This window comes from Macaca nemestrina, chromosome 16 (assembly GCF_043159975.1).
Source record: "Macaca nemestrina isolate mMacNem1 chromosome 16, mMacNem.hap1, whole genome shotgun sequence".
NCBI classification, from domain to species: Eukaryota; Metazoa; Chordata; class Mammalia; order Primates; family Cercopithecidae; genus Macaca; species Macaca nemestrina.
The window spans coordinates 99,476,036-99,488,860 of NC_092140.1; the positions used below are offsets into that span (position 1 = coordinate 99,476,036).

The 12,825-nt window shown below is 45.7% G+C and overlaps 1 protein-coding gene across 6 annotated transcripts in view; it reads right to left on the reverse strand.

Annotated features, from left to right (window-relative positions):
- Positions 1 to 2,648: 2,648 nt before the first annotated feature.
- The window catches only part of LOC105490219 (WASP family member 3), a 132,947-nt gene continuing 122,770 nt past the window's right edge, over positions 2,649 to 12,825 (reverse strand). For 5 of the 6 annotated variants that reach the window (XM_011755632.3, XM_011755625.3, XM_011755629.3 and 2 more), the window contains 3 exons: positions 10,262 to 10,528; positions 8,612 to 8,979; positions 2,649 to 5,921 (listed from right to left, as the gene is read on the reverse strand). In XM_011755632.3, the coding sequence (XP_011753934.1) occupies positions 5,764 to 5,921; positions 8,612 to 8,979; positions 10,262 to 10,528 (793 nt within the window). In that variant the 3' untranslated portion in view covers positions 2,649 to 5,763. Of the gene's footprint in view, positions 5,922 to 8,611; positions 8,980 to 10,261; positions 10,529 to 11,380; positions 11,548 to 12,825 lie in introns of all 6 variants that reach the window. The other variant, XM_011755633.3, reaches the window with a different exon arrangement.

Genomic DNA, 12,825 nt, shown 5'->3' on the forward strand with positions numbered 1-12,825 from the left:
TTCCGTTATTATCCATTGTGTGTGTGCTGGGTGATGGGGGCAGCGGGGAGTTGCGAGCTTAAATCTAGCCATGTTAACTGCCTTCCTTCCTTAAAAAAAAAATCAGTAGTTTTTGGAGGAACATAACAGAATCCAGAGTCTCTAAAATATATCATCCACCAAGTTTACAATACAATCCAAAACTATTAGGCATGCACTCAAGGGTGAAAACAAGCAATAGGGACTGATCCTGAAAAAAAAAATCCAATGTTGGAATTAGCACAGATTTTTAAAAAGCCAGTATAACTATGCTCAAAGATGGAAAATAAGCTTGTAATGAATGAACAACAAAAAAGAACCATCAGGACATTCTAGAGTGAAAAAATCCAATGTCTGAAATAAAAAATTTACTAGATGGGCTTAAGAGCAAATTATGTCACGGATGACTGAATAGAGTCATTGAACCTACTCTAAGTATATTTTACGTTATAAATATTAAACTCTAATGATATGTATGCTGAAGAATTCAGGGGTGAAGTATACACATTACTTTGAAATGCATAAAAAATAACTGATGAATAGATGGAGAGGGGTCTATGAGTGTTTACTGAACAACTTTATGGAACTCTTGAACTCCTGAATTTTCAATTCAAGAGTTAAGGAAGGGGAACATCACACACCGAGGCCTATCACGGGGAGGGGGGAGGGGGAAGGGATTGCACTAGGAGTTATACCTGATGTAAATGACAAGTTGATGGGTGCTGACGAGTTGATGGGTGCAGCACACCAACATGGCACAAGTATACATATGTAACAAACCTGCACGTTATGCACATGTACCCTAGAACTTAAAGTATAATTAAAAAAAAAAAAAAAAAAAAGACCAAGCTTTGAGCCCCCATCAATGGAAGCAATGGCCTTTTCCCCATCTTTAAAGCTAGGAGCTAGACTAGCAGAGCACTAAGATGCCTTCTAAATACATATAAGTAAAACGGACCTAAGATCCTTTCTAATATTAATGCCATCTAAGGCATGAGGCTATCAAGATCAATAAAAAACCAATAGGCTGTAAATACGAAGATTTTGATAGGTGTGCAGCTATGGCAGATATGTTATCATGGTGGGGTTTGTTGGCTCAGAAAGCTCCCTAAATCCCAAATGCTGGGCATGGGAGGTTTCCAGCGTCTTTGTATCCCATCTCATGACACTTCCTCCTCTAAGTGCTTCTATTCCACTGACACTTTAGTTCCATTCTCACCCCATACTGTCTTTCCCACCTTAGGGAAAGCATATGCTGTTCCCTCTACTGAAAAACTCCTTTCCCTCCCTGTGCTAACTTCTGTGCATTCTCAAATCTCAGCTTCCCTTGGCCCACTGAGATTGGGCACTTCTCATTCCGCCCCAAACTAAGCACATGTCAAATGCTCTAAATTACTTAATTGACAATATTTAATGTCCTTTTTTCTCATTAGATGAGCAGTCCCCATGAGGGCGGAGCCCGGCCTGCCACTCTTTTCCAGCCAGTGGCTTGTAGACGAAAAGGGCGGTCACATCCACTGGGTGTCTGCTTAACACCAGGCACTCTTCCAAGTGTTTTATGCATATCCATGTATTTAAAATCTTATTAGGCTCACAAATAGTTGTTGAAGAAGCCTTCCCTTTCTCCCTATGAACCACGATCCCTGAATAACTACGTGACACCTAGAAAGTGCCAGGCGCTGTGCTCAAGACACAGGATACAGCAGCAGAACAGGCCCCTGCCTGCCTCCCAGAGCTCAGTCTAGTGGGGAATACACACCACAAAGAGGGAGCCGCACATCAGATGACAAGTACTAAGGAGGAAATGCAAGGTGTTTGGTAGAATTTGCCATGTTTTAAAAAGTTGCTCACATTTTACTTTTTGCTAAAGAAAACCACTCAGAAATCCATCCACTCATCTAATCATGCAAAAAGCAGCTGCTCATTCATTGCCTAGGAGACTGGGTGCTGCGCCAAGGCTCTCAGGATGCAAAGATGACTTAGGCCTACAAGGAACACCCAGTCTAGTGAAAAGCTACACACAGAACCAGCATGATGTGTGCCATGGTAGAGGTACACACTGTGTGCATCAGGAACTTGAAAGCAGCTACTACAGGAAGCCTGACCTCCAGTCTGGCTGTCTCTGATGTATGTGGCCACACTAATCCACCCAATCTCGACTCCCATTACCCCCACGTGTGATTCTGCCCCAGAACTGAGTTTTCTATTGACTAAGGTCCCTGACAGGGTAACCTAGCTTCACTCTAGTTTCCCACACATGAAACAGAATGTTAAGGATTATTGTAAGGATTCAATGAAAACATCCCATAAGCAATACATACCACAGCGTGCTATTCACTTTTACCGTTGAGAGTAAATGTGGTTAAGACCCTCCTGCCCGCCCCAGGCTCTATCCTCTCAACAGGTGGCTCCCTACTCCTAGCGTGGCTTTCTTTCTAACCAGACTAACGCTGCCCCGAGTCCTTCAGGAATTCAATCTGAACTCCTGGTGACAACAAAAATTATGCAGAAATGGAAACCAAAGCAGTGTCTTCTGTTGTCTAACAAGGAAAATGCTAAACAAAAGCAAAAACAACCAACCATTTAACACCGAGTTCTCTTCCAAAAAAGTCAAACGTACAACACTGTTATTAATAAGCAAAACCTCTTAGGGTTAAAAGTGTAATTTTATTTAGATGTTACTTGTACATAATCTATAGTAAGATATACAAACAGATAAAAATTGTTTAACAGTTTTTTTTAATACCACTTTAAATTCAATTTACAACAGCATTGGTAATACTGCAAGATGACAGATACTATGATTTATAAAACAAAAATTACTTGCTACTCTGGCTGATACATTCCCACTAGTCTTTAATGGATTAAAATGTATCATGTATTTTAATTGCAAATTATTACAAAACTTTTACAACCTAGCCACTTGGTGCTCAGAAAACATTTTGATGTTCTAAAAATTTACTGAGGTGAAAATGTTAACTTTTGAGTAGTATCCTTAGTAAAGAAAAACGTCAGTGTAGCCAAGCTTACGGTCTGGGGTTGACAGTGCAAACTCGCCTTGTGCTCCACCGTCTCCTGTGTGCACAGCCATCAGGGACTGGGCAACCTTCCCATCCCTTCCCTAGGGCTACGCTATGAGAAAAACGCTTAGGAGACATTAAACTAAAACAGACATGGAGAAATAATACAAGGGACAATTTAAAATTACCTTACAATTTATAACTGTCATTTATAACATAAAGTTCGTAGAAATGAAATGTGCTTTTGAATGTTTCTTCTCCATTTGTTTTGGTAAATAGTTTTTGAAAATGAAACTGAAAATTCAAATCTTCTCTTTATTCTTTTCATGTAATACCATATTAGAAAAGATCTGGATTTAAATTTCACAATAAGTTGAATTTGCTGGAAAAATACTCTAAAAATAATCTAAATTGGATTTCAGTCATTTTCCATTCTTTTAAAGGTTATGGTACACAACAGGGCAAAAGCTTTTTCACAAGTCATAAAACTGAGTTGAAAATAACTTGTTGATTCAACTACAGGAAGACAACTAATAATTAACAGGCTCAAGAATATTTATGAATAAAGTGCCACTAATTTCATTGTAATAAGATATAAATAGAATAAATCCTGACATGGATAGTAGCTTCTGTGTTCTCTCCATCCTGAGAACAGAAGGGCCATTAAAAACAAAGAAGCATTTACCAAATGGGAGTTCCAGACCCACACGAGGAACTCCTAATACAAAAGGAACAAGAAAGCCGAGTAAGTCAGACTTTGAAAGCCACAGAAGTCCTAAGAATAATGCCAGTGTAGTAGGCCCTTTTTAACAACAACAACAAAAAAAAAAAAAAAAAAAAAGAGAGAGAGAGAGAACTTAGAAATTTAGAAGTTCATTAATAACTGTTACTTATACTCAAGGAATTTATAGAGACAGCCTAGTGGTGACCAGCTCTAGGAAAAGACGCTGAAGAGGCCGCTCCCAGCGCCTGGGACAGAGGAGAGAACAGACACGCCAGGGAAGCAGCCTTGGAAAAGGGATGCAGACATGAGGCTTTTCAGGGCTTCAGATCTACATGACTGAACCCAATGGACAGGCTCTGTGCAGTCACTGCCCGCAAGCTCAACAGGTGTCCACTCGAGACACACACACCGAGGGGATTTCGGGGCTGGCTGACTTGCTCAGATGCATTAACTAAAACCCCCGTCACCATCCTGCTGACATTCCTACCGTCACCTCAAACAGCTCTGCTTTTAGCTCCAGATTCTTCCCTTCCCATCATAACCAAGTAACTAACCACAATGCATATGAAATACTGTTAAGTAGGTTAAAGTCCTTAGTAAGTCAAGGGTCTTAGCATATTTTTGAAGTCACATCTATAATCAAAGCCTGGAGCACCTGTTTATTCAACACAGTTATCTTTCATCCAGAATTACAAAATACAGAAGCTCTCATTCTTGAGTTTCCCCGTGGGTCCCTGGTATTGCCACGTGGGAACAGCAGGAAGGGCGGAGGCGAGGGCGCGGCGCTGTGCTACAGCAGCAGGGCTGATCAAGGGAATCTCAGGAGGTGCTTTTTATCATGTAATGTGCCAACAACAGGAGAGAGGAGAACCGTGTGCTTCTAGGACAGGGTGAAGGCCCTCCTCACGGGAGTGATCCCTAATCTGGCTCCAGCACCGTGAAAGGTGAATAGCTGTCAATATCTACTTTCACCTAAACCTAAGCTTTTAAAATTCCGACCAAGTGGCGAAAGGTGCCATCCAAAGCGCTGTCTGTTGCTCGCTGAGGAGCTCAGAACTCCTGCGGCTCACTCAGGACACAGCTGTCAGGAAATTAAAGGAGCAGGGCTCCTTTGCAGCCCAGACCCTGTGCCACAGCTCTGCCCAGCTCAGCAGTGTAGCTCCCAGAGTCATGGACTGCTCGCATCTGTTCTGGCCAGCTGGTGCCCACACTGGAGAGGTTGGCAAGTATCTTGAATGTCATCCCCAATGGCCCCAGGAAGGAAAAAGGACTCTGTTCTTCACTTTCATTACTGTTGAGCTGCTGAACTCTCTTGCAAAACCATCAACAGGCATTTACTAAGCAAAGGCCCACAGGGAACCCAGCCTGAAAAGGGCCCTTCCAATTTCATATTCGACAGGCGTGAGCAGAGGCAATGAAATTATTCAGCAGAGCATTCAGATTCACTTAGAGGCTACCAAGCCAAGAAACTGAAAGCAGAAACCTTGGATTCTCCCTATTTGTTGAACCTTTCCCTCTAAAACCAACTTCTTCAGAAACACATCCTTTAAAAAAAGAAAAGGAAAACCCAAAGCGGTGAAACAATATCACTTACTGGTTGGAAGACATCACTCTGACATAGTCATTAGTCTTGCAGAGACCTAACACCAGGCAGCTTCACAAACACACAGCAAGTCTGCAGAGTTATACTGATCAGTAAGAGTAAACCCAAACTGCACGAAATACTCTCATGGTCAAGAGGAAAGCAGATGCTGTTTTCAGGACAATGCGATAGTGACAGCCTATTTCCCCATGTGTAGCACAATTTGCTATGTTCAGTGGCACTTAAGTATTACACAGTAAATACTGAAAAGACCCAGAATTTTTGGATGTGCAGAAGCAATATCACATTATTTATACAAAAGGTGCTATGCTACGGGATTAGAATACCACTATTTGGGTGTAGAGACCACTTGAACTCTTCAACACGCTCCCACACGTGGCCTCGGCGCCGGCCTCCGCTCAGTCGGACCAGTCGTTCTCGTCGAACTCTGAGTCGTCGTCAGAGTCGCTGTACTCCACGGCAATGCGCCGGGACAGGATGGTGGCCACGTCGTTCCCCACAGGCTCCCGCTTGGCCTCCTGCTCCCGCTGCTCCTGCACCTTTTTCAGCTGAATTCCTGCAGACACAAGCCGTGGTTCAGAATCACATCCTTTTGCTGGCTCCAAATTAAAGGTAAACAAACAAATACGTCTATCGGGCTTTTTTTTTCCTACTGACACTAAGGATAGAAAGTTTTGGAAATTTGAGGGGAGAAAAGCAAAAACATACACATTCAAAGTGAGAAGATTTTTTGTAACAAAGAAATGTGCTAAAATATTAAAAATTCATAATTTCAGTATACATGAACACCATTAGAGAAAATTCTGGAGCTGCACCATCCCAGTCAGCAGCCACTAGCCACATACAGCCTTCTAAGCATGAACTGCCATGTGGCTATTGGCTACTCTGGGACGCTGCAGGCTGGAACATTTCTATCATCCCAGGACATCTACTAGGCAGCACGGCATCCGGAGCCTTAGAAACAGTGTTCTATGCTACTCACTCTCAGCTAACCCGAGAAGTAACTGAGAAACCTTTATTTCAACAATTACTGTGGAAATGAACATAAAATACCATCATCTACTTTCTAGCTTAGTAACGAAGTAAGATATTTGATGATGTTAACGTTTACCCTTTTTTTTTTTTTTTTTTTTTTTTTTGGAGACAGGGTCTCACTCGGTGACCCAGGCTGGAGTGCAGTGTTACGATCACGGCTCACTGCAGCCTCGACCTCCTGGGCTCAAGCAATCCTCCCACCTCAGCCTCCTGAGTAGCTGGAACCACAGGCGCACGCCACCATGCACAGCTAAATTTTGTATTTTCTTTTTTGTAGAGATAGAGTCTTGCAATGCTGCCCAAGCTGGTATCCATTCATTTTTTAACTGTTTTGAAATAATTTCAGATTTACAGAACAGCTATGAGACCAGCAGAAAAACATTCCCATATACTTGGATTCCCCAAATGCAAACATCTGACCACATTTATTTCCCAATCTTCCCCTATCATCTTTACACAGAAAGACATAGACACTTTTCTCTGGACCATTTGAGAGTGAACAGCATATAATGTCCCTTTACCCCTAAAATGTTCATGTGTTACCAACCCTCACCCGCCCAAAAAATCAAAATCACAAAATTAGTTTGGATACAATACTACTATCTATCCTACAAATATTATTCAAATTTTGCAAAAAGACCCAATCTAATTGCAAATGGAAAAGATTATCCCCTGGTTCAGAATCCAGTGGAAATTATCTGTGACAGTGGTGTCAAGTTTTGTTAATGGCCTTTAATCTGCACACTTCTTCACAGTCTTTGTGTTTTACAGCCTTCTCATTTCTGAAGAATACAGGCAGCTAGTCTGCAGAATGTCTCTCCATTTGGGTGTATCAGATGTTTCCTCAAGATTAGATACAGGTTATGTATCCACTCTTGGTAAACAGGGCTTATAAGGTGTTTAAAAAAAAAAACAAAACAAGGCAAATCCAACACTGTCCTACAATGACCCCAAATTTGCTATTCATGAGCTAATATACCTCTAGGAATTTTTTTATCTTGACAAAATAAAAGTGTGTCAATGATGTCCAGGTATACAGAGGACCCTGGTGTCTTTAGAGGGGTGCGTGGGCCCCACTGCGGGCCTGGTTCCTGGGCACACAAGAAAAACGCAGAGGCCGCAGCATCACAGCTCCTCTGAAGGACATCCCTGATGCTGAGCTGGCGGGCTGCAGTCAGGCTCCTTGCTCGGTCACTTCCAGATGAGATGACTAAACTGTGACCAAGTCTGTGAGGCTCCCCACAGGCGAGAAGCTCTTAGATATTCCCATAACATGTCAGTGACCCTCGACCAACCTGGATTGGGACCTGCCTCAGAATCCATGGTGTGGACTAGAGGTGGCCAGGGGCTCTCTGGGCAGCCCAAGACAGACGAAGGCAGACTCTCCACCCCAGTCCACCCGAGATGCTCTGTTTCCATGTGTTTCGTGGTCAGGGGTCAGTGCAGGACTTTCATCTGACAAAAGGGTTATACTGTTCAATATTATAGATGCTGAAAAACCACTGGCGTAGGACATCAGGCAAATATGACAAGTCCAGGACAAACTCTTCTTTTTAAAGAAATCGTTAATATGAGCTTCCTTTCTTTCATTTATACTTTTCCCCTTAGAGTAGAATGCAGAGATCCAATTAATTAATTGATCACTTCAGTTATTGGGTTTCTGGTTTCTAGGTAAGTAAAGACTTCCTAATTTCATCTTTTTTTTTTTTTTGGGACGGGTCTCGTTCTGTCGCCCAGGCTGGGGTGCAGGGGCATGACCACGGCTCACTGAAGCCTTGACCTCCCACACTCAAGCAACCCTCCACCTCAGCCTCTTGAGTAGCTGGGACTACAGGTGCAGGCCAACATGCCCAGCTAATTTTTTTTGAATTTTTGGTAGGCACAGGTTTTTGCCATATTGTCCAGGCTGCTCTCAAACTCCTGAGCTCAACCAATCCTCCTGCCTTGGCCTCCCAAAGTGCTGGGATTACAGGCATGAGCCCACCACACCCGGCCTTTTCTCAATTCTTTATCACAATGTTTACCTTACAGTGGACAAAAACACACCTACTATTCAAAAACACAAAACAAAACAATCAAGTAAGACCCCTTTAACTCTATTTTTAAAAACACAGTGAGGAGTCATTTGAAGACAAGGAGGCTGCAGCTGGCTGGAGACACGAGGAAACTTCTCGCTGGAAGGCAGGCTGTGTGTCTGGGGGCTCCACTTACCCATTCGAATAGCAGCGAGCAGGTCGCTTCGAGCATCACTGATGGGTGGCTGTGCTGGCTCTTGCCGCTTTGCCTCAGCGACTGGGGGGCCATGCATTGGGGAGGACGAAAGAGAAGACCCAGGGCCAGGAGGGCCTGGCGGGGGAGGTGGCGGGCCCGGGGGTGGCGGGGCTGTGACCAGGAGCCCAGTGGAGGGTGGGTGAGGAGGAGTCGCGTGCGTGGAGCCGGCTGATGCGGGGAACGGGGGCTGCATGGGCATCTGGAGAGGGCTGACGAAGGCAGTTTGTGCCGAGGGAATCACAGGAGGAGGTGGCGGAGGAGGTGGTCCTGATGGGTTGTAATACTCAATTATCTGCGCTGGGAGCATCCTGAGAGAGATACGAGGCACACAATCACCAAGGGAATAAGAGAGGGTCACATCCTGTGAGCTCTTAGACGCCTAACAGAGCCATCCCCAGACACAACACGTATTGTCACCTGAACTTCAATCATGGCAGGATGCGAACATGCACACCTTGGGTCAGTTATTGTCACAGTCTGACATTATTCATTATGACAGAAGTCAAGACCTGCTACTGAAATGTACCAAAAGGAGGACCACTCAAAAAGCGCGGCACTCCCCGAAGAAAGGCAGAATCAAGCAGCTGACGGCAGAGGCCAGGGCGGCAGCGCGGTGAAGCCTTCACACTGGGATCTCAAGGCCGTAGCTCACAAACTTGGCTTTGAAGGGTCCTAAGGTCAACCAGACTGGGAGCTTTCTACATTCTCTAGCCCACCCCCATGGAAATGCGCCATGCCTGCAGTGCCCAGGTATGTATCAAAAGCTTCGAAAAGTCACACAGCCAAGAAATCTGCTGAATTCTAGTCAGCCAAGAGTCTTCCAACTGGACCATGGGTCCTCCCTTGGCCTGACACAGCCCCAAGCCACTCTGGGGACCTGACTTGGCATGCATGGCCAGGGAGGGCACTTCTGCCAGCAGAAGGACTTTCATTCGGACAGGGGTGCGCAGACACGTGTTAGCAGTGGACACCAACACACAGTAACTTTCCTGGGCACCAACTCTGAGGAATGAAGTCTTTAAAGACTAGGGTAAAGCCAAAAAAAGAGAGGTGGGTGCCTAAATTGATAAAGGCCTGAACATGAAGGTCTCTGAATGCTACTTGTCAGGAAACAGGAGGGCGTGGGGCAGAATGATGTCTGGGTGGTCAGAGGTCATGACAGGAGATTTTGGTCAAGGCTGAGATGTGAGGCACAGGAGCTGCATGGTGTGGTCGTCTCATCTGTGATAACAGTTCTCTGCGGTCCACCCAGGATGTGTCCAGAAACTTGAGGGTTTGGGACAGGTTCACAAAATCAGCACTTAATACCCTTTATCAACGCCTTGGCTTAGAGAGTCATTCAAACACCCAGAGTGTGTGTGAGGGAACATGCATGCGTGCACAGTGTGGCTTGAGACTCAGCTGTAAGTCTGAGCTTACACTGCACCTGCTTTATTTCACACAGAGTGTTAGAGCTGCTAGTATCTACATCCAGTCATCCTTGACTCTATCCTGGCCTCTAAAATAACAGAGTTAAAATTCTCCTACCACATACAGCAAGATTCAAATGTAAGGCCAGTAGGGATTAGGGTACAAGGCACACTGAGTTACCCGTAGTCTGCTGGAGCCATCGGTGCAGAGGCCTGGGACCCCTCTGGCGCCTGAGGCGGAGGCGGGGGCGGCGGCTGCTGAGGTCTGTTGAGGGCCATGTGCCTCGCCGAGGCAGACGGGGGCCGGTATTCATGCTCCGCAGCCTGGCTTGCAGGCCCATGTGGTGGCACGTCACCAGCTGCGTAGGAAGGGGTCACCGGCTGGGGGTGCAGAGAATGGTTGGGAGTAGCCGGGTAAGAGTAATCCGTAACGTCCGACGCATGTGACCTGGCATGAAAACAAGAGGTGGGGGAAATTTAAATTAAGTTAAAAATTGTCGGCTAACAGGCATATGGATGTATTTGAATAATAACATTGCTCATACACAAAAATCAGACATAAATTTGCTTTACTATCAACTAGGTCTAGCCCCGTGAGAGATTCCAAGCAACAACATAATGATTATAAGTCAGCAGCAAGCCCCAGTGTTACATGGATTCAGATTCACAGCTTTGAAGTGAATAAGTCACACAGACCGGCAAGCAGGAAACAGCAGAGCCTCCTTTTCACAGTATTTCAGCATACATTTTCTCTAAGAAAGAAGGCTACGAGAGAAACCATTGCATTTAGAAACAGGATATAAGACAGAAGATTTTGGTGGCAATGAAACTGACAGCATATAATTAGAAAATATAAAATGGCAGGTGAACTGGATAAATATTAACAGTAAGAACAGGAAAAGAAATCGAGAATACAGTATAGTGAATCATATTTTTCTTACACGGAAGAAATGTATGTAACGAAAAGGGAAGAAAGCAATGTGGTGCACTATGGAAAGGCCTCCTTTGCACATACGCTGGGTGTGAAACTCCGAAAGGAATGGAATCTTGGATTAGTGGAGCAGAGCTGAGTGAGGCATGGGGTGCAGCGATGGGACTCCGGCTAAGCCCTCAGGAGGAGAGGAAGGACCCAAGTGTGGCAGTGTGGCAGCCTGGCAGTGCCGCGGGCGTTAGTAAGACAGTCACACGCGCCTGGCTCAGGTTATGGGACATGTGGCCGGGAGGGGCTGCACATCCTCTCATGGCGGCGGAAGCAGGGGCAGCCTGGGTCTGGGAACCCAAAGAAAGCAAAACAACAAACCCGCTGGGCACTCTGTCCTCTGTGGTGCTCCCTGCCTGCTCCAGTTTCCTTGCATCACTCATAAACTCAATGCCCATTTTCCTTCTCTCCCACTCTTCTTTTCTTGTTCTGACTTTTCTCACATTCACTTGCTGGTTTCTGTTAGGATTCAGCTTGTGTTTCTCTCTCTGAAGGAAACAGCAAACACACATTGGGGGTGCTGAGGGAGCAGGGAAGATGCACGCTGCACTTCCACCTTTGGATTCCAGTCGGTGGCGTTTCTTACCTGGGGCGCAGTGTAGCAGAGAAAAACCTTCTAAATGAGAAGAGACGGCTTCTCTTCCCTTTCCCTTCCTTAAGTGAAGTGTAGCTACTAACTACTCATTATTTTCTTCCCTAACTGCAGTATGAATTCTGGATTATGGTTCACTTCTGATTATGTCTTTTGAACTAGGTGAGCTGCTAGTAAATGACTTAAAAATATATTTAATGGGGGAAGGACCTGACCTGTATTTAGATTTAGCACATTTTAAAAATGTAAATACCTATATCCCTTGGAGACACTGATGATGTGTGCTTGACTCTGCACCTGACTACGAGTCACTGGCCTACAGTGCAACCTTTTAAAGGAAACAGTCCTCCAGCCAAATCTGGACAGCTTCTGATGAGATGAGGGCAGGAAACCATAAACACTGTGGCATAACTGGGAGGGCTATCCCTGTCAAGGGGCCTGGCAACACAGGGTAGAAAGCCAGCAAGGAAAAGGGGCTAAGCAGATGGAGGCAGAAGTGAAGGAAGACACAATAAATATCTGAAGTAGAAACCAGAGATTTCTACAGGGCAGAACCCTGATGAAGGGTGCCCATCAGGAAGACGGGGGCTGGGGGAAGAGGGGACTGGTCAGTTGAAGAGGGAAGGACCATAGAAAAGGGATGCACCAGCAGCCAGGAGGAGGAGGGAGGAGCAGGCAGCTGCTGGAGATAAGCCCCACTCCCACTGGGGAGGCAGAAACCAGCTGCAGACACACGGCCAAGGTGGAGGGAGTGGAGATCCCAAGGCCGCATGATGGTCAGTGATCACCTATTACAGAAAAGAGGACTGGGAGGGCCAGAGGCGACACTGACACGGGAGGAAGAGGACTGGGAGGGCCGCAGACGATGGGAGGATGGCCAGGAGGGCCGGAGACAACACCAACATGGGAGAAGGAGGAAGAGGGCCAGGAGGGCCGGAGATGACACCGACATGGGAGGAGGAGGGCCGGGAAGGCCGGAGACGACACGGACATGGGGGGAGGAGGAGGAAGAGGGCCAGGAAGGCCAGAGACGACACCACACAGGAGGAAGCAGGCACAGCAGTAGAGACTCAGTGTGAAGAGGCCAATAAATCCCCCAGGGTTTTTTGGGTAGACAGGCGGGCAGAGTCAGAGATCTGCACCAGGGCCCAAAACTGGATGAGAAAAAATAAGG